The 22,909-nt window shown below is 34.0% G+C and overlaps 1 protein-coding gene across 1 annotated transcript in view; it reads left to right on the top strand.

The window, feature by feature from the left end:
• LOC106140012 (nephrin) overlaps nucleotides 1–10,296 on the top strand; it is a 107,723-nt gene extending 97,427 nt beyond the window's left edge. Inside the window, exons 13-16 of the mRNA XM_060944659.1 lie at nucleotides 343–483; nucleotides 7,597–7,701; nucleotides 8,316–8,479; nucleotides 10,148–10,296. Of these exons, the coding sequence (XP_060800642.1) occupies nucleotides 343–483; nucleotides 7,597–7,701; nucleotides 8,316–8,479; nucleotides 10,148–10,267 (530 nt within the window). The 3' untranslated portion in view covers nucleotides 10,268–10,296. The remainder of the gene's footprint in view (nucleotides 1–342; nucleotides 484–7,596; nucleotides 7,702–8,315; nucleotides 8,480–10,147) is intronic.
• Nucleotides 10,297–22,909: the final 12,613 nt, after the last annotated feature.

Genomic DNA, 22,909 nt, shown 5'->3' with positions numbered 1-22,909 from the left:
ATATTTATTTATTTAAACTTTACTGTACAAAATACTTATGTATAGCACAATTGGCGGACTTCATGCTAGAAGAATAATCTACCAGTCCCTCAACCCCTTAATACCTGTTATTCATCAAAAAAATAATTTAATAAGTAATTATAGAAATAAAGCAGTTCTTTATGAAAATTTCACAAATTAATATTTTTATACTTTTTTTAAATTACATTAATTATTAATTTAACTTATTTTGTTTTTTTTTTGTAATTATAAATTAACAATCATGTACAAATGGTTGTACACTTTACTAATCTTACAAAAAAGTTTACATTAATTTACTTCATCTACATTTTATTTCAACAGAAGCAAAAACAACCAACTCAAGTACGATGGACACGAGTTGGGCCCTGGGCATCGTTGCTGGTATAGGGGGTACCCTGGCCGTGGTCACCATCATAGCACTTCTCGCCAGGAGGCGGCATCATCAGCCGATGCAGTATGAAGGTAAATAAGTACTTATATGTATTCAGTTAATGGCGAAAATGGACTAGCATTGAGACAATGTAGTACTACTCGTACATACATTTCTACAACAACTAGATCAATTTGTAGTAAACTTTCATTTAAAAGTGACTAGTAAAAGTTTTATGTATGCATTCTTTGTCTCTATTTTTATATGAATCCAAGTGACAGAAAAAAGAGAGAAGATGGTTCATCAACGTCCGCCATTACACCTTGCTAGTCCAGAAAATTGACAGTATGTTGTTTATTAGGAGTACGGGAAAAAAGACGAAAAATACTCTGTAACTGTATTTAAACGGGAATTAACGTTAAAGACGAACTTTCAAGGGAAAAGCTGGACAATAAAATAAAGATTTTAAAGCTCGAGATTCAAAATAACGTCGACGCATCAATTTGTGCGACCACAATGTAATAAATTTTTATTGTACCTATTCTATAGCTTTTGCTTTCTCAAACCAGTTAAAAGCGTCGAACTTTTGCTCTTAGAATGAAAAATACTACAGCGGAATACGAAATTGTATTTTCTTTAGTCCATAAAGACTTGGTTAGACCACAAATAAATCGAAATTACTTTGCCACTGGAAATAAAATAGGTTTACCGTACACACAGCGTTTTACTGACGTTTAATTTTTACGGAGATGTCTTCGACGGCACTTTGAGTCGCGTAATGGAATTCCAAAAAGAAATAAAAAAAGGTAACTTGGCTGTCACGCCCTCAATCTTGTCGGGCTTGAGTAAATACGCCTTTTAAGGGGATCGGTGATCGAATGTTGTTTTGATACGGTCTTTGAGATTGTCAATGTGATTGTATCGGTGTGATGAAAAGAATTGGACGTCTATTGGAATAGCAACTATGATCTGTGAAACTTGATAGAATAGGACGTTTTTGAGATGGCATTTTACGAGAAAAGTTTTTCAGATATTAATAAAATTTACTTTACATGTCCTTGTGCTCAAGTTAAATGTATGTGAATAAAGTATGTATACTAGTAAACATTCAAAATTTAGCAATGCAAGGTTTGAATAGAAACACTTTCCACGACGACGTTTTACTACTCAAAATATTAAGAGCAAAAATTTTTTTTTTTCAAATAGTTATTATATACGGATAATCGAGAAACGTGACAATGACTTATTACACCAACATTCTTTTTCATTTATTGTTATTTTGAGATGGAATAATATGAACTTCAGGAAATTTTTATTTCACACTTTGTAAAAAAATATAGGTAATAATACCGTCAAACTCTCTAAGTACGTTCAAAATTTGTACCTACCAAAACGCCAAGCGTGCAAGCGCCCTTAGTCCAAACACAGGCAGTTCTGTGGCGTGCCTAGAATTCTTGAGCACCCATCCGTGTTGGCGCTGCATTTCGATTCTGATTTATGCCCTGCATTCCCGTTGAAATTGCAGACGTTTCGTCACTCCTGTACGACATTTTTATTAAGTTTTGTGACAAGGCGCGCCTTAGTCGAGACACCGCGCAGTATATTTCGAATATCCTGTTGATTTTGAAATGAGAATGAAATGTTCAGAATTTTATTTTGTGCGAGTATGTGGCTTTAAAATATTGTTTTTATTGTGTCATAAAATTACAATACATTGGAAGCTAGGCTAAAATGAAAGGAAAACTGTTCTTTTCGAAACATGCTTTTAGTATTTTTTGAAATCTTAAAACCTAAAGAAAAGCACAGCACCAAGTTAGCTAACCAAGCTATCTAATAAAAACAAAATCTAAAACAAAAGACTGTTTATAAGAACTGAAATTACTGAGGTGAAAACTATTCAGTCGCCGGATCGTTTCTGCGGAATTGTTCAACAAAATTTTGGACTATTGGAACTATCAACAAATAGATTCCACCAAGGCTGTACCAGGCAAGGTTTAGGACCTAAATATTGTATGGCGTGTTCAACACCCGTTGTTAGGTTCGTCCATCTAGACACATTGTCTTGCGTGGCGCTATTGTGAAAAGTAAAATGCTTTTCGGTCCTATAAAACTTTTGCGTTGAGTAAAATTTTAGGTTTCGTAGTTAGAATACAGAGTTATAGACTGCATACATACATACATATGATCACGTCTTTATCCCTTACGGGGTAGACAGAGCCAACAGTCTTGAAAAGACTGATAGGCCACGTTCAGCTGTTTGGCTAAATGATAGAATTGAGATTCAAATACGACGGCCTCGGTGGCGCAGCGGTAGTACGCTTGTCTGTGACACCAGCGGTCCCGGGTTCGAATCCCGGTCAGGGCGTGATGAGAAAAGAACTTTTTCTGATTGGCCTGGGTCTTGGATGTTTATCTATATGAGTATTTATTATAAAATATAGTATCGTTGAGTTAGTATCTCGTAACACAAGTCTCGAACTTACTTCGAGGCTAACTCAATCTGTGTAATTTGTCCCGTATATATGTATATGTATGTATGTAAATAGTGACAGGTTGCTAGCCCATCGCCTAAAAGAAGAATCTCAAGTTTATAAGCCTATCCCTTAGTCGCCTTTTATGACATCCATGGGAACGAGTTGGAGTGGTCCTATTCCTTTGTTTATTGGTGCCGGGAACCACACGGCACAATAGACTGCAATTTTCACTTTTAATCGAGATTTAAATTTATTAAATTAATAGGCGTGTAAAGTTGCGGGAAAAAGCTTTATTTAATAATCATAGCAATATGATATTAACTGATTAACTCTATAGGATTTAGAAGCGGCGTTCATCTTACAACTCGCATTAAGTCTCCTGACGAATACTACATAATTTAAAAAAACAAATATAACATGAATCAGTCATATACTTGAGATTCTTCTTTAAGGCTCTTCTTTTCATCCTAGTCCCGGTTGTATCCTAAGCTCTCTGAACCTGTGTCTATATGCGCAACACGCATCTTAACCCTTTACAGGACAGAATACTGAACTCAAATTACACAGGGTGACACTCCGGTTTTTCATACAAAAAATCACCACGTCTATAGCAGTACTTATAAAAATGACTACTAAAATATCAATATACGTCTGTAGCTACGGGCATACCCGCTGTACGGATACAACCGGACTGTTATTATAAATAGAAACTTAAACCAACAAGACGGTTAGTTAGCCTCAAAAGGGTCTGTTTCAGTATTTTCTGATGTTTCAAATAAACTATCATCGTCGGTATCTTCCGGGGTCGACACATCCTCCAACAGTTTTTTGATTATTCTCTTCGTCTTTATTCATCTATGACAAAAAGTGAACTTGAGCAAATCACACAAATTGAGCTAGCCCCAAAGTAAGTTCGAGATTTGTGTAATGGCATTAGTATCGATACTATATTTTATAACAACATATGTACATATGAATCTTATAAGAATGAGTAAAATACTTACGTTTTCTGTCACAAATTTTTGCGACACTGACTTGACGTTTCAAAGAATGTTCTAGGCGAACTAAACGGCTATTGCCGTGGTGTCACTATATCAACTACTTTTTTGTGGTTCTACACGATGTATATATGTATGTATTTTAGTTCTTAGATTTGACAGTAACAATGTTTGAATAACTTGTAGATAGACAGTAAATCTTGTTCTTTACAATGATAGTATGAACGTAGCACGGTGCCCACCGTAGCGCTCTTTACGCTATCTTTTAAAACGACTGCGGTGCCCGGGCTGTCAACCTACTAAGTTTTTAGCACACTGCTATAACCGTACTGTCCTGTAAAGTGTTAACCGGACTCTTTACCGATTCGACTACCAACGCTCTAGTTCGGTGAGGATTTAGTCTGGATTAAAGCCAGGGGGAAGAAGGTATATTTACCTCTATAGAGAGATGCTCGGTGTATATCTTCTTCTGCTATGGGTTAGTATTATGATACTATCATCAATCTCAATAAATAAATAAATATATGCGAAAAAAATTACACAGATTGAGTTAGCATCGAAGGAAGCTCGAAACTTGTGTTACAAGATACTAACACAACGATACTATATTTTATAATAAATACTTATATACTCGTAGATACACATGCAAGACCCAGACTAATCAGATAAAGAACGTTTCTCATCATGCCCTCCCTGGGATTAGAACCCGGGACCTCTGGTGTCACAGACAAGCGCACTGCCGCTGCGCCACAGAGGCCGTTGATCAATCTAATTTCCAACGCTAAGCAAGTTTAACTTGTTATATCAGAATTTTTGATACTGTTGTTCCCTGATAAAGAGGTATATACTCGTAAATCCTAACTAATATTATAAATGCGAAAGTTTGTTAGTATGGATGTTTGTTACTCTTTCACACAAAATCTACTGAACCGATTACAATAAAATTTGGTATGTAGGTAGCTGAAGACCCGGAATAACATATAGGCTACTTTTTATTCCGGAGTTCCCGCGGGATTGATAGGGTCTCCATGCGGACGAAGTCGCGGGCGGCCTCTAGTGATGTATATGTACGAAATCGTTTACAAATGTAAAATAGCGACATTGAACAAAATCTATCTGAATTGCTTAAGCGAAATACAGCATTTATGCATATATTTGCTATCGTGCCTACCTTGTACCTAAATAAACAGAGTTGTAGACGAAATTATTTGCATTTCAAAAAGCGGGCCATTACATTAGGCCTTGTAAAATACTGCCTATTTCGATTTCCGTTTATAAGCATATGTCACGACATAACAGGAAAATTGTGTGGTCCTATTCCTTTTTCTATTGGTGCTGGGAACCACACGGTATTTCCCTAAACAATAAAAGTAATTAAGTAATTAACGGCCTCTGTGGCGCAGCGGTAGTGCGCTTGTTTATGACACCGGAGGTCCCGGGTTCGAATCCCGGTCAGGGCATGATGAGAAAAGAACTCTTTCTGATTGGCCTGGGTCTTGAATGTTTATCTATATAAGTATTTATTATAAAATATAGTATCGTTGGTTAAGTATCTCGTAACAAAGTTTCGAGCTGACTTCGAGGCTAACTCAAACTGTTTAATTTGTCCCGTAAATATTTATTTTTTTAATTCCATTTGTATCTACACAAAAAGTAACAGCCAACTACATAGAACGAAAAGTTAAACTGAACTCGGGCATCACGTAACACCCCATCCACTGCTAGTAAATACTAAGTCGAAATTTTATACGGGCGGCGGTTGAACTCGGAATTACGCTCCGCTTGTTTTATACTGTTTCAACAAAGACGAAAATAGTACGGTAGGTGAACGTGACGTACTGACTAAATGGGTTATGTGATGTTTATTATATAACCCGAGGCAACTGGCTATTGAATTTCGCAATAGCAATTTTTAATCTATTTTTGTCAAGGGAAGTTTGGAACGGGAAAGTTGCGCAGTCCGATTTTTTTTTGTTACATTGATAAATTTGATGATTCTTAGATTTCCTCCATGCATATCTGTTTACGTGTCGTGTGGTTCTTGGCATAAATATAAAAAAGAAAAAGGACCACTCCATCTCTTTTCCATGGTTGTCGTTAAAGGCGACTAAGGTATATACTTTTAAACGTGGGATTTTATTTTATTTTTTATTTATCTTTATTTAGGCAACAAACAATTTACATAAACTATGAGTACAATTTAAAGACCTATAGTGCCCTAAAGTGATGTACTTATATAATAAAAAGGGTTAATTACATGGGATCCTTCTTTTAGGCGATGGGCTAGCAACCTGCCACTATTTGAATCTCAATTCTATCGTTAAGCCTAACAGCTGAACGTGGCCTATTAGTCTTTCGAGACTGCCCGCTGACTTCAAGTAGTTTTCGAGCAGCTTGTAAGGAAACAGATATTCACTTCATTAATTCATACAAATAATCATGTCTATATCCCTTGAGGGGTAGACAGAGCCAGAAGTCTTGACAAGACTGATAGGCCAAGTTCAGTAGTTTGGCTTAATGATAGAATTGACATTCAAATAGTTACAGTATAAAATTTATACTTTAATTAGATTTACTTTTTTTTATTTATTCTTTAACTTAGATTTTTATACTCCCTTACTTGTAAAAAACAAAAATATTCCTTACATGCTGTCTTTGAAAGTCTCAAGTAAGCTCGGAATGGAACCAACTTTGAATGATATAATATTAACAAATTCGTGGTAAAATGCTCTTATTGAGCTTAGTATTTCGTAGTATGAGATTTAATCATTGAACAACCTACCCTACTCAATTTGTATGGCATCCCAATTTGTTATCTGTGGAAATTCTTCGAAGTTCTGTAAATTTCGCTAAGTTTTCATTTGAGTTTCCGACAAAATAATATTTGAATTAATAACAAACAAACACCAAGACGGTAAACTTACAACTTTGTTGACTTAGAACAAATTAAGACAACTACTTCTTCTTAGTAAAGATGTTAAAAGTTTTAAGCAGTTAATTAAAAATTATTTTTTGTATTTAATTTCGGGATAAATTTACAATTACCGAACATATGCTTACGTGAAACGAAAATTTAATGATGAATGATGAAATAAGTTGAGTGAAATAATGATGAAATAAGTTTCTGAAGTCAACACACATTAAGCCATCATTATTCTGAACGTGGCCTTTAAGTCTGCGAGACTGTTGGCTCTGTCTACCCCGTAAAGGATAGACGGGATTACATGTATGTATAAATGTATCAACACACACTCTTATTACGTCTTGATTCCTTGACGAGGTAGATAGAGCCTGTTGTCACGGCACTTAAAATCTACGTTAAGCTGGACGGCTAAATTATAAAATTGAAATAAAACATCCATAATGACACTCACAAACTTTCGCATTTTTATTATTTGTAATGTTCTTATTTAGTTAACAATAAAGCATTTACTTACATGCTTACTTACCTATCTATGGAATAAAATACTTTAATTGGCTGACATTCTTCCAGCTCGTTTAAATTGATTTACTTACTATTTAATTACTATACTTAATTATTTATAATTATACGATACTCTAAGGTAAACACACATCTAAGTATCTAAGGGTAGTCAGGCCAATAATAAGTTATTATAGTATCGAAATACTAAGACATATTTCCTCTCTAAAAGCTATCTACAACTCTAAGCCGTATCTTAAAATACTGACCTATTTGTATTGTTGAGATGTATCCTAGTTTTTCTATTTCTAGCTCCGCTGCAGACCGTAAAGGCGTATAAAGGGACAATGCACAGCGCAAACCATTCGCCAATGCAGCCGGATGACAAAAACCCCGACGTGGTACCACTTGGCAAAGGTATTTATTGCTTCCTATTCTGTTATGATAAATTAGCTATGGAAAGATTTATGATAAGGATTTTTTATTGATTTTACTTTTAAACTTAACTTAATCTTACTTATAGATTCTTGTGAACTTAATTACTCGTTAATTATGTTTTGTGTTATAGTAGTAATACAGTTGTTAAAACTTTACGATTTGTTTAGACTAAATTATTGATAGGGATGTGATCATTCCTCCCGAGTAAATCGAAAAAGGAGCAGTATTTATACTTTAAAAAAAACGTAGTATAAAGCAAAGTCTCTTCCCGCGTCTGTTCCATTGTCTGATATTTGTATGTATGTTGTAGTACTTAGATCTTAAAAAATATAAACTGATTTTGTTGCATTACTTTTTTATAGATTTAAAAGAAAGGCTGATATGTATAAATGTTACCCGTGCGCAGCCGGGACAGGGCGGGTCGCTAGTATAAATAATAATCATATTTTATTCTATAATTTTTAATATTATTAAAGTACAGTGTACCACGAATAAAAGTATACGACTTACTATACATCTATACCCTAATAGGCATTTTCCTCTCCTATACTTTTCCCATTATCATAAATTTAATTCTTTTTCTTTGTCCAAAGACTACAACTGCTCCCGGGACCTGGAGCGTCCCCCAGAGCCACCGCCCTACGGGTCAGTAGTATCCCCACCGGTGGGTTCCTCTAGAAGTACCCACAGCTTGCAGCAACATGAAGTGAGGTCGAACACGCCCCACACCCCAAACACGCCGGCATCTGATGCTCAGGTATGTATCTATTACATACATATGGTCACGTCTATATCCCTTGTGGGGTAGACAGAGACAACAGTCTTGAAAAGACTGATAGGCCACGCTCAGCTATTTGGATTAATGATGGAATTGAGATTCAAATAGTGACAGGTTGCTAGCCCATCGCCTAGAAAAGAATCTCAAGTTTGCAAGCCTGTCCCTTAGTCGCCTTTTACGACATCCGTGGGAAAGAGATGGAGTGGTCGTATTCTTTTTTGTCCAGTACAGTTCCGGGAACCACACGACACATGGATATGTATCTATAACTCTGTTGATACCAAACTATAAAAAAAAAATTATAAAACCTATTTATAAAATTATCTTTGTAAAACGGAAAATAAACGTTTTATTTATTTATTATCTCTCGGAAACGGGATTAAATCAAATGATTATTACGAAAATTTTAATCATAGTTTAAAAATGAATATGTTTTTAAACAAAATTTTATGCTCTATTGTAAGCATACATAGTTCAAATCTTAGCAACATTTTTAAGGTAACACACTAAATCGTCTCCGAATTTACTATTTATTTTATTAGTATTTATTTCTTTCACTGTCTCCATTCTTCCCCCCACAATTAGGTACATGAAGCTTAATAAAATTATTACTCAAATCATGTCATAATAAAAGTCTGAAATTGGAGTAGACTAAAATCGCATTTGGCTCAGGTTCCTTTGGAAATATAAGAAAAAAAGAACTCCATTTATTTGTTCCCTTTGGCATCTTGCCCACGAGGCGCAGTAACACCAAAGTTAGAATTACCAACAAAGCTTAGTGGTACGTGATTTTTTTTTCGCTTTAGAATATTCCCTTTACGATTTTGCTTATATTTTTTAAGTTAATTTAAAGAAAATTTTTTTTGCAAAAAAAATATATGTGATTTTTATATCCACGTGCCTTGTGGTTTATGTTGAAAAGGACGAAAAGGTGAATAAGAAAGTAAGGTCTCCAGTCGGCCAAATAAGCACCTTCACTAACCATGAATCAAATTGGGTTGATTCACTTCTGAACCAAGTTTTAGGGTTGAGGCTTGTGGTTCAAGGCTAGAGGGTTGAAAGGCGTGGCCATGTCAAGTACGCCCTTACTTAAAACGGGTATTTTTGAGAGAGACTAGTTCGGTGCTGGTTTCCAATGAGAATGCAACTGGTACATTCTAAAAAAAAATTTACGAATTTATAACAAACGGCCTCTGTGGCGCAGCGGTAGTACGCTAGTCTGTGACACCGGAGGTCCCGGGTTGGAATCCCGGCCAGGGCATGATGAGAAAATAACTTTTTCTGATTGGCCTGGGTGTTGGATGTTTATTTATATAAATATTTATTTTAAAATATAGCATCGTTGAGTTAGTATCTCGTAACACAAGTCGCGAAATTACTTCGAGGCTAACTCAATCAGTGTACTTAGTCCCGTACCTAATATATAAAATTGTCGTGTCACAATATTTGTCTCCGTACTCCTCCGAAATGGCTTTACCGATTTAAACCAAATTGTGCATGCATATTCTGTAGGTCTGAGAATCGGCTAACATCTATTTTTCATACCCCTTAGTGAACTTTTTTTTAACTAGAAATTACTTAAATATATTTATATGGCAAAATAACGTTTGCCGGGACAGCTAGTATATACATAAACCTTTACCACAGAGCATCGGCACGCTGGCAGAAGATCGGAGAAGCGTGACGAGTGGGACTCTGTCACGGCGGAGAGAAGTCGTGACGACAAGGACGCCATTGCTGGCGAACGCCCGAGAGAGCTGTGTTTAAATCGACTGACTTTATGTTAAGGGAAAGTAATAGGTATGAATAGATCTAATTTTAGATATTCGCGTTGCATTGTAAATGTTGTAAACTTAACATGTTGTAACGCACAGGTACCTTTGACTAGCGACCCACCACGGCTTTGCCCGTGGTACATACATAGCTTATAACACCCGCAAATAATTTGTATATTTAACGATGAAGGAATTCATGGGTGTTATAAGATTGACGTCTCCCCCCAAATAATAGATACCTACTCAATCTTAAAGTAACTTGGTGTATTAAAGTAGATAATATTTTATTTTTATTTTTTTAAGAGGACTGTCGTGTTTTATTTTAAATTTAATTTAATGACAAAATGTCGCCATAAAAAAGGTATGTGTGCGTTAAAAATATGTGAAGTGGAGTTTACAATAGGTATAGGTTGGGTTGTTTCCGAGTTAAGATTTTATTTTGCAAACTTAGCCATGAAGCCGACCTGATGGCTACTGTTCAGCTTTTTTGGATGACTACGAAAGGAAAGGAATATTTCACGTTTGCAACTGACTCTACACTTAAATGTATATCTTAATCGTTAAAACGTGTCTGAACTGAACTTTCACAAGTCACAATACTTCTTTTAAATTCAAGAAGCGAGATTTTTTATTTACTACTTCTTTTAGGTTAAATTAATTTAAAATAAAAAAACTACCGGCGCAATGTTATAAAAAAATTACGATTTTATTGACGTAAATTGAAAAAAGATATTTATTTTTCAATTTATATAATCTAATTTTAAATTTATAAATGAAACATCGAATTATATAAATGAAGACTGCTGTTTCAGCGTTTCCTTTGATGTAAAGTTGGATTCGAGCGATGTACATAATACATAGATATACATATAGTTATAATATAAACACTTCCATAACTTTGTGAAAAAAATAATTAATTAGATTTTCTGACTTCAATTTCATGGCACCACCTCTGTAAATAGATACCTAATCGTAAATGTGTTCATGCATTTTTCCTTGTATAAGTGTCCTTTCAGATTTATGCAAACGAGTGATTGTCTAAAAAGAATAAAATGAAATTGGTAGCTTTATAAACTATTTGTTTTACGTATGATTGGTTAAGTTAAAATAAAATCACACTTTTCAATGTGACGCATCCATTTTCATACGTTAAATCGTATCAATTTTGTGTGAAACAGAGATTTGGTGACTGGAAATTCTACATAGAAATGTTCTACATAAAAATATGTTCCAAATATTACTGAGCCGTATTTAACCATGAGAGAAGGAATTTCTAATCTCCAACTTTTAACCTATTTATTCCTAACAACATTCGTATTATGCAAAACTAAAAATAACATTTTGTTCTTTTTTTTCTTCAAAAGAATTTTTGAATTTGATTATCACTATAAAACGATTATAAAATTATTAAATGCCGTGTGCCATTATTAATTTTGGCAAAGGCGATTTTTATTAATAATTATCTTATCTTCTTACCTGCCTGATGCATTTAATTGTATATTTTGAAAAGAAACATAGGACAATAAAAAATATAAACCTTTACATAAATACCTATTCCACACCTAGTTAAATATTTTAGAATAATTTTGTATATTTTAAATTTTACTAGACATTGAAATTGAAAAATTATTGTGAAATATATATTTTTGTTATTCATGTAGTTAATTAATGTGTTTTATTAAGATCACGAATGTGTCATAATTTGAAACTATTTTAAATATAATAATTAATTATATTTAAAGTGATCTAATAAAAAACAATTGGCGAGGGTTGATTCAGACGTAACAAAGCTCAAAGTAAAATACTTTATTTAATTTTATTTATTTATTTATTAAGAAAGGCACATATCAGCCGCTTGGTATCAGGAAGACGATGATGGTACATTTTAACTTTCTCAAAACTTAAGTGTTAAGAAATCACATAATATCAAAAAAATAAAGAAAAATGAAAAAGTTCAACCATGTTATTTCTACGAATCAATCCTTAATATTTATCTCATACTATTTTCATTTAATTTATTAAAATAATGAATCACTGTGATGCTATAAAAATATCGTAATGTTATATTAACTTTAAACTATTTATATATCTGTAAATAAATTTAATTATATTCATGTTTTGACATAGGATGGTTAATATGACTTTGCAAAAGTTTTCAGCTACTAACATTTCTGAAAATTCTACAGTTAACTGTTCACTGTTTGGCGACTCGCGAAAACGTATTAACTGCGAAGGGGTAATGCGCAGAGTATTAAAAAAAACAAATTAAAATGAAACAGCTGAAGGTGGCCTTTCAGTCTTTTCAAGACTTTTGGCTCTGTCTATCCCGAAAAGGATAAAGACGTGATTGTATGTATGTACGTATTAAAATAAATCTTTACAACACCTCAAACTTGTTTGTCAAGTCATAGTACTCATACTATACTAAAACCATCATAGTATTTGTAAGTACTCAAGTGAATATAAAATATGGCACTAAGAGAAAGGTAATATAATTGTGAACATTTTTAAAACATATTGTATAATAATGTTAAATACGTGTAACAATATTGTTACCGTCTGTATCCGAGATTCTGTTTTTAATTTATTTATTTTTTATTTGAAAAATATTATACGACAGTATTTTGGAAACAGATTGTAGCAAATAAAAAATATTAATGTGAAAAAGAACTGTTCTAAATACTAAATAGATTTCGCCTACTTTTTTGCCATTTATTATATTTTTTTTCAGTTAAAATTATTTTCAGAGAGAATTAATTTTATTTTTATCTGTGTAAATAATGAATTGTAAATAAATAAAATCTTATGCTACTTGTATTAATTATAAGTTTTGTTTTATTTTGTATTTTATTGTAGATAATTTTTGTGATTTTCAAAGACTTCTTGACATATCGTTAATAATAAGCGGATATGTGTAAAATTTCTTGAAATAATAAATTTGCTTGTCAGCAAGCGTGTAATTATTTCTATACATTTAAATTAATCATATTATTCCCATGGCAAATTGAGGTTATTGAGTAAATAATACATTCGCGATAAATTCACAAGCATTCCCCCCAAGACCTCTCCCGCTTGAGGAAGAAGTGGAATCACATAGTCTCTGCCTACCCCAATGGGAAACAGGCGTGATGGTATGTATGTATGTATTCCCCCAAGTTGTACTGTTGAGGTGATTTGATTTGTTTTTTGAGTTGAAGTGGACTGCTGAATATAATGAAAAAGAGAAAAGAGAGTTGAGATAGTAACATAAAAAAATGACATACACACACACATAATCACGTCTTTGCCACGTTCAGCTATTTGCCTTAATGTTAGGATTGAGATATAAATAGTGTCAGGCAGCTAGCCTATATCACCTATCCCAGGTTTATAAGCCTATACCTTAGTCGCCTTTTACGACATTGATGCCTATTATTCTTTTTTCTATTGGCGCCGGGAATCACACGGCACTAGGCACGGTACGAAACAAATGTAGGTGCAAATACAATAATTCGTTTAATTAAAATGACTGAGCATGATGTTACATTTTTGTCCAAAATTGGTAAAGTACGTCAATCAATACTACCTCAAAGTAATAGAAGGTTCACAATCATTGACCGCATTTGGCAGAAATTTCGATCAATCGGTTTCACCGTTCGTTACGTTTTCGTAGAAGCGTCGAGGGGAAAAATTCGAAATAAAATACCTACAAAGGGCATTCGATGACCCGGAAGGGTGGAGAAGCAATTCACTAATTTTAGGTAAGGTACAGTCAACGTGATATATTAATACTTTTTCGAAACATAGTAATGTCCACTTATTTTTAACAATACTTTCAATATTACTGTATTAAATAAAAATCAAGAGTATATCAGCTGTTTTTCTTACAGCACAGAATGGAAAAGCTTTATAAACTTGAAATTCTTTGTTTTAGATAAATACCTACCTACATATTATGTACATATAATCACGTTTATATAACACACAGAGCCAACAGTTTTAAAAATACTGACGGTCTACGTTAAGTTGTTTGGCTTAATGACAGAATCGAGATTTTAATTGTGACAGGTTGCTAGTCTGAAACTTAATCGCCTTTTACGATATCCAAGAGAAAGAGATGGAGTGGTCCAAATTTTTTTCTGTCCGTGCCAGGAACCAAACAGCACAGTTTTAAATGATGGACTAGAAACTTTTCACAACATCATAATCGGAATTTCCTGAAAGGAATAAATAAAGACGTGATATGTTGTGTATGTATATGTCTTACACTCGTCGGATATTATCTGACGAAAACTGTAATTTGATGAAAACAGAACTTGACTGAGCAATAACTGGACAAATTGTGAAATTGACCGATGTAATAAGACTCAGGAGGCTGATACTTGCCCGTCGGCGAAAATCTCTGATCATTTTCAAATGCTACATTATTTTTGATTGCTCTTTTAAGTGATGAGCTAGGGACCGAGGCCTTGTTAGCTAAGTAGAGTTGTTTATTACGCAAAAATGTACCCATATATATCAAAGTGAAAAAAAAAAACCCAAGAAGTAAAAAAAAAAATAAGTTTTATATTGTGTCAATAAAGAAATCAAAATAGATTTATTTTCGAAATGTTAAACAATTAATCACTCAATGACGCCATAATAGTACAATTAAATCTGCTACCGCTTCCAAAGCACAAATGCAAAAGAAGCGGCAGAACAAACTTCACTGCAGCGTTTTCACCAGACGTCAATTTCCAAATTAAGATCCTAAATCTAAACCGTGTATAAATGTACTGAATGAAATCTGAAGATTGTCAATGATTGATTTTTTGATAATTCCATGCACAGACACGACTTGCCTACTATTTTTGTTTAGATTAAAATGCTGTTGACATTACTTCGTTAGCAAAAAATCGTCAAAGGCCAAGATTGACGACTCCCGTTGTGTGGTCATTGTTGTGCGTGATAAGAATTTTTATCTTTTCTGTTTGACATAGTAAATTTTTAACAGAAAGGTAATTTTAGTGAAATATATTTTTTATGCACAATAAAGAAAATGCCCTGTCTACCCCGCAAGGGATATAGACGTGAACATATGTATGTATGTATGTATGTATAAAGAAATTTTTTATTGTATTGTATATTTAAAAAATATATATTTACAATTATAGAAATTAAAAACTATACCTAAGAAATAAGTTTGTTTCATCAAATTGATTAATTAGTTCCCCGATAGGTACTTCAAATTTAGAGATTTTGTGCACCACGAATACAGCCATGTACTACAGATTGAAGTGAAATACATTCAAATTCATAGAAAAAATAAAATACACTGGAGCTGTCATAGTTTATTGTATTGTGGAAGAATTTTTTATACGGTATAAAATATTATTATTTATCTAAATTGAGTTAGCCTCGAAGTAAGTTCGAAACTTGTGTTAAGAGAAACTAACTCAACTACATTCAAATTCATAGAAAAAATAAAATACACTGGAGCTGTCATAGTTTATTGTATTGTGGAAGAATTTTTTATACGGTATAAAATATTATTATTTATCTAAATTGAGTTAGCCTCGAAGTAAGTTCGAAACTTGTGTTAAGAGAAACTAACTCAACGATACTATATTTTATAATACATACTTATTTAGATAAACATCCAATACCCTGGCCAATCAGAGAACCCGGAACCTACTGTGTCAGAGACAAGCGCCACTGCGCCACAGAGGCCGTCAAAAACTGCTGAGTAAATAATTAAAGATCAAGAAGCAATTGATTATCATCATTAAATAGTTCCATTGAAGTTTGATTTCTTGTAACATTATTTTTAGAGCAATGCATTGAAAAAAAAATCGAAGACAAACGTTTTGCGACGCTGATCACAAAAATATATAATTTTAATAGTCAAGCGAAATAATATTTAAACATAAAAAGTACTACCATGTTTTATATTGTGTCAATAAAGAAATCAAAATAGATTTATTTTCGAAATGTTAAACAATTAATCACTCAATGACGCCATAATAGTACAATTAAATCTGCTACCGCTTCCAAAGCACAAATGCAAAAGAAGCGGCAGAACAAACTTCACTGCAGCGTTTTCACCAGACGTCAATTTCCAAATTAAGATCCTAAATCTAAACCGTGTATAAATGTACTGAATGAAATCTGAAGATTGTCAATGATTGATTTTTTGATAATTCCATGCACAGACACGACTTGCCTACTACACTACTACACAAAAATATATAATTTTAATAGTCAAGCGAAATAATATTTAAACATAAAAAGTACTACCATGTAAGATAACATTCTGATCTCTGTTTTATATAAGTCTCATTTTAAGGTGTACGAATTTAATGGGCGGACACCACGGTCTCTGATGAGATTTCCCTTGTTTATAGGGGTCGAGTGAAAAGCGTAATCTCCAAGACAATGGTTGGACTTGAAGATTTTTTTGGACAAAATATCCCTCATAATTAAAAGTACCGCAGATAAGCCTATGTCGTGTTCGCGAATTTTGTGAATGACATTGTTTTGTTTTATTTTTATTTGCCACAATTGAAGTTAGTATACCTACATATAAAAGAGTTTGATAAGGCTTATTTTTCACAACGCAACCCCGATTAAGTAACCTTATACTAAAATTTTATAATAACTTCTGATTATGAAAAGTATAAATGCTTAGAAAAAAAAACAGGAAAATAATTGCACTATATATAAGACGTAGACATCAATTCGAAGACGCATCCAGGTGTCCGATAGGTGAGGATAGGATGTGACGGGAAGAGGAAGAAGATGACAAACCATGCGTTGCTAGAGACCTACATTCAGCATTGGATAAGAATGAATTGAAGAGTTAATTTTTTCTGAATATTTTGTTCACACACCAAACTAATATAACCATAAGCCAAGATAGAAACGACACGTCATTGGAAAATGTAATTTCGAACACTACGAAATACTTCGATCGGGGCGATGGCCATTCATGTGCAAAAACGCTTCGGAAATTCGCTGCAGGCTATCCGGCTCGTTCTTGTAATAACCGGTACGAACCGGTAATATCTCGCTTGAACCAGTTTCACCCGAATTAGCCAACGGTCGGCGAGCGGGCGAGCGTTGCGTGCCACGACCTATGCGCCTGTGTGCATATGTAATTGCGATGCCCTTACCGTCAATTTAACTAGCACGTATAGGCTTGTGTGTGATGGAAAATAGTTATAGTATAGAAGTGTGGATACTTGGATTGGAGCGTCGGTGGTGAGTTGAGATGATCGATTGAAATGCGTGATGGGCTTAGAGGCGCAAGTTCAGATCCTACCTTGATGATTTACCAATAATTCTTTTCGGAGTTACATACATACATACATATGGTCACGACTATATCCCTTGTGGGGTAGACAAAGCCAACAGTCTTGAAAAGACTGATAGGCCACGTTCAGCTATTAAGCTTAATGATAGAATTGAATGCAGACATTTGAGGAGGTTTTATTTTGACTTGTTAAATAAATCTCAATCAATCAGATTTCAGTGCGATGAGCATGTTAACTGCAAGAAGTTAAAAGTCAATAAAATATAAATAGATACACATCTATACTTCCTTTATTCTATGACGATGTTATACTAACATTTTGGTGCGTGCTTTTAATCGCTCAAGTGTAAAACTACGTACCTACGTAGAGTTATGCATACTATAAAAATTAATAAAAGAAGCAATTAGCTATAATGCATAGTTACAGTAATACTGAGAACACGGAAGGTTTTATAGCAGATCGTAAAAATGAAGTAAATAACAGTGGAGTTAATGTCATTTTATTAAAATAAGCCAGTGTAAATAATTAAACTGCAAGTCATATTTAACGACCCGAAGATTTATCGCTTTGTGAAATTACGACTATTAGTTTTATTTTTTTATGAACGTAACTACGTTTTAATTTTATTAAATTAATATTGCTTTCTGTATATTAGATCAAGGATATAATTGACCTACGCAGCTGAACCTGTGACTATTTGAATTTCAATTCCGTGATCTAACATTCAAGCCATATAGCTGAACATGGCGATACTGTAGGCAATGTCTACCCCGCAAAGTATAGCACATTAGATACTTTAGAGCGTTGGTGGTCGAAAAAAGGTGCCCGGTTAAAATGCGTGATGCGCAGAAAGGCATAAATTCAAATCCCACTTCTGCCAATGACTGTTTTCAAAGTTATACATACATACATACATATGGTCACGACCATATCCCATGCGGGGTAGACAGAGCCAACAGTCTTGAAGACTAAATGGCCACGTTCAGCTATTTGGCTTAATGATAGAATTGAGATTCAAATAGTGACAGGTTGCTAGCCCATCGCCTAAAAGAAGAATCCCAAGTTTATAAGCCTATCCCTTAGTCGCCTTTTACGACATCCATGGGAATGAGATGGAGTGGTCCTATTCTTTTTTGTATTGGTGCCGGGAACCACACGGCACTTATGTACTTAAGTTTAAATAATAACTGATGCTCTCACGGTGATGGAAAGCATCGTGAGGAAACCTGCACATTGCATAGGCAACTAAATGTGTAACCATGATCGATCCCATACGGGTTAGGTTTACCTGCAAAAGTTACTGAGGTCAGATGGGAGTCGTGTAAAAACCCGACTCACCTTATTTAGGATCCTAAGTCAAAGGCATACCCAGTCTCCTCTCCAGAGAGGTGAGGATGCAATCAGGACAAAAGCCATGAGGAAGAAAAAACTAAACAACTTCTTGTTACCACGGTGCGCAAGATTTATTAGCAAGCTATCTACATACGATAGCGCAGTATCGTTTCATTATTATGTAAATATCAAGAAAGTAGAAATAATACTACCAATCGACATATAATTTGTTTATATAACAGATATATCTTTCATCCCATTCAGAATTAATACTAGATAGGAACCATTCAATTAATAAGTCCATACAAACCTTTAGAACAATAACGATTAATCTTGATATAAAGGTACGTAGAGCATTTTTATTGTGACCGTGTTCAGGTACCCTTATTCACACTGTCTCCGGCTCGTCGATAAGAAATCACAATGGTCTACAGCAAACAAAAACAACAGCTACCCATTGTTTGGACAAACAATGGGACAGAAGAAAAACCTTCAATTGATTGCTCTAAATAAGAATTCCATCGATTTGTTTATGATTCCAATGTGTACTGTATGAAATTGTGTTTGCGTGGTTAATTGTATCGGAAAAGATGTTCGTGTCTTGTTCAGTTGCTTAGATGATTGCGCAAGAGTTTGGATATTATGTCGGCCTCTGTGGCGTAGCGGTAGTGGGCTTGTATGTGACAACGGTGGACCCGAGTTCAAATCCCGGCCAGGGCATGATGAGAAACGAACTTTCTCTGATTGGTCTAGGACTTAGATTTATGTGTATAAGTATTTATTTTAAAATATAGTATAGTTGAGTTAGTATCTCGTAACACAAGTCTCGAACTTTCTGCGAGGCTAACTCAATCTGTATAACCTATCGCGTATATATACATATATTTATTATGCGCGTCACATTTTTGGTTTCATAGATTATAGGCTGGTATTGGTCAAAGTCAAGAGTACCCGTAGTAAGCAAGAAGAAATAAATGAATGTGGATGAAGCAAAAGTCGAATGCACTTAGCGTTGCAAGTTATCAGCCTAGACTGAGAAGTTGCAGGGAATGTTGGGAGACGCCGAGAGAACTGAATGAAGCAGTGTTCTCCGAAAAGAAATGACTTTATCCCTTTTCCATATATTTTTAACTTAACATTCACAATTAACAGACTTATGCGACAGTACTATAAGACAGCATATTCACTGTTGGTGGCGACAAAACGTAGTAGTAGTTCACCTGCGAACATCAAAATAAATAAAGCTAGTCTTTTAACCAGATCTTCCGTTACCGCTTTCAAGTCCATTCAAAACCAAATATTAACAGAAGTTGTGTTGCCACCTCAAGGGAAATTTTATAAAAAAAAAAGAAGTCGTCTGAAAATGTAATTCACAAGGTTCAGTCTCGGTGATATTGGAAAACGGCAAAAGGAGCAACCCAGTTCGCTGTGTTACGTGATCTTTCTTAAGAAAACTTTTTCAAGTTTACACTGACTGGAGTATCCAGTACGGAACTAGATTGAGTTTTCAAAATAAATACCTACTTCTTTTCATTCAAGGAGATACTTAATGTAGGTATCATGGTGGTAGTAACGTATTAAATGCAATATACTTTTGGACTGCCATAAACAGCTGAACGTGGCCTATTGGTCTTTTCGAGACTATTGGCTCTGTCTACCCCGCAAGGGATATAGACGTATATATATATATATATATATATATATATATATATATATATATTATATATTATATTATATACAGTACAGTATTATATATATTATATACAATACAGTATATATATATATTATATATATATATATATATATATATATATATATATATATATATATATATATATATGTATAATTTTGGGACTAGCCTAATGTGTATGAACTGTCAGACTGATATCTCAGTTATTATTATCAGATTTATGTGAATAAGTACTTATATCATGTACAACAATAAATTTTTGCTAAATTTATTGTTGAGACTTTATTCTAAATTGGTCACGTATAAAACTACTTTAATTATTGTAATGAACTGGCAGGTCAAAGTGGCGTATCAATTACAGAACTATCTGAAATTGATCTTCTGAGTATAACGCTCGCTAAACGATCGCGAGGGATTAACTTAGTTGATAACAGTCATTTTCTTTTGTAAATTTTGTCTTAACCATCACAAAAAAGGCGCGAAAAACTATCGCTGTTTCGTTTTTTATATGACGTAAAACGGGACAGTAATAGATTTTCTTATAGTGCTTGTAATACTTGAAATTATTTCATAGCGTTAACACGTGCTAACCCCAATTATAAATTACAATGAGACTTATACCATGAAGGGAAATGGAATTGAGTCATAATACGAGTATATTATTTAAAACATTAATTAATACCAGAAATTTATCACAAAGAGGTACGAACGTATACGTAGCCTCAGTACTAGAAGTCAGAAATAAATTTTAAGGCTAGTATCATTCAAGTATTTAAAACTAGCTTATACCCGAAGCTTCACCCACGTTAATTTACCGTAATTTACAAAAAGCGACGAATTTAACACCATCAACAAAAAAGTGACGAAATTAGTATCCCTTACTATAAGGAACAAAATAAACGCCACCTACAAAAGAATACAGATTTATCACAAATCCAGAAGAAACTATAGATTTAACTGGGATGATAGGTAGGTCTTTCTCCATACTCTTAATTATATAAACGTGATATTTTAATAAGATTAATTCAGTAGATAACCCGTGAAGTGGTAACAAACAAACAAATAAGCATTTATTATACTAGCTGTGCCCGTGACTTCGTCCGCTTGGATTATTTATTTTGGGCATCATTGAAGCCTTGAAGCATGAATAATTTACCCCGTTTTTTTTTTCAAATTTTCCATTTCACATATTTCTACGCTCCTAATAGTTGCAGCGTGATGTTATATAGCCTAAAGCCTTCCTCGATAAATGGTCTATTCAACACAAAAATAATTTTTCAATTCTAACCAGAAGTTCCTGAGATTAGCCAGTTTAAACAAACAGACTCTTCGCCTTTATAACATTAGTTTAGATTTGAGATATGGATGTACATATATATTTCATGTGGAAAAACACTAGGTCAAAAGCTAGTATGTCACAAAAGCATTTATCCAATTTGGCCATTCATTTTTTCCTGTGCAATACCAAGTCGATAGCTCAATGCCAGCGCGGAGAGTGTATATCCAAGTTTCGGAGATTTTGGTTTCAATACGTCGGTATTTTTTTCAGCTTTTTCAACTTTTGAATAAAACGAAATGCTGTGCTGTCGATAAATTATAGGCAGATGCTTATTGGGTCCTATCTGGACTATATGAAATAATGACTATTGAATTCATATATAAAATTGATGCGATATTATGTGTTTGAAATATTTTTGGTCGTCACTCCATCTCATTTCCATGGATGTTTTAAAAGGCGACTGAGGGAAGGGCTTATAAACTTGGGATTCATCTTTTAAGCGACGGGCTAGCAACGTGTCACTATTTGAATCTCAATTCTAACATTAAGCTAAACAGCTGACCTTGGCATGCAGTCTTTGCGAGACTGATGGCTCTGTCTACCCCGGGTAAATATGTAACAGCTTTAAGATGGCAATTGGAAAGATGTAGTCTCTGCCTAACCATCCGGAAAAAGGCCTGATTATGTATGTTTTTGTTAACGTTTTTGTTCTTAGAACCATTACCAAACAATAGCTAACTAAACTTCTCTTGAAGTTCTTAGCAATTCAATTCTTTTTAACTTACTTGTAAAGTTTTTCTACTTTGGTCAAATTTGAGGAAGTAATAGAATAACAGTTTAGATAATTAGAGGAATGTGTCCTTAAATCATATCAAGGAAGCGATTTAATGAACGACGCTCAAGCTAAATGAATGTAGACTAACGTTCCTCCCAATGTGTGCCCGATTAACGCGATCCGACGCTGGATGTTTGTAGACGGACCGGCTATCACTCCGCGAGGTTTACTTCCGACCACACTCCGAAAGATTTACCATTTATCTTTTAACTGATTCAATTTCAGAA

This window comes from Amyelois transitella, chromosome 6 (assembly GCF_032362555.1).
Source record: "Amyelois transitella isolate CPQ chromosome 6, ilAmyTran1.1, whole genome shotgun sequence".
Lineage (NCBI taxonomy): Eukaryota > Metazoa > Arthropoda > Insecta > Lepidoptera > Pyralidae > Amyelois > Amyelois transitella.
Note: the sequence above shows the minus strand (reverse complement) of the source record. Positions and strands in the feature narration are given on the sequence as shown.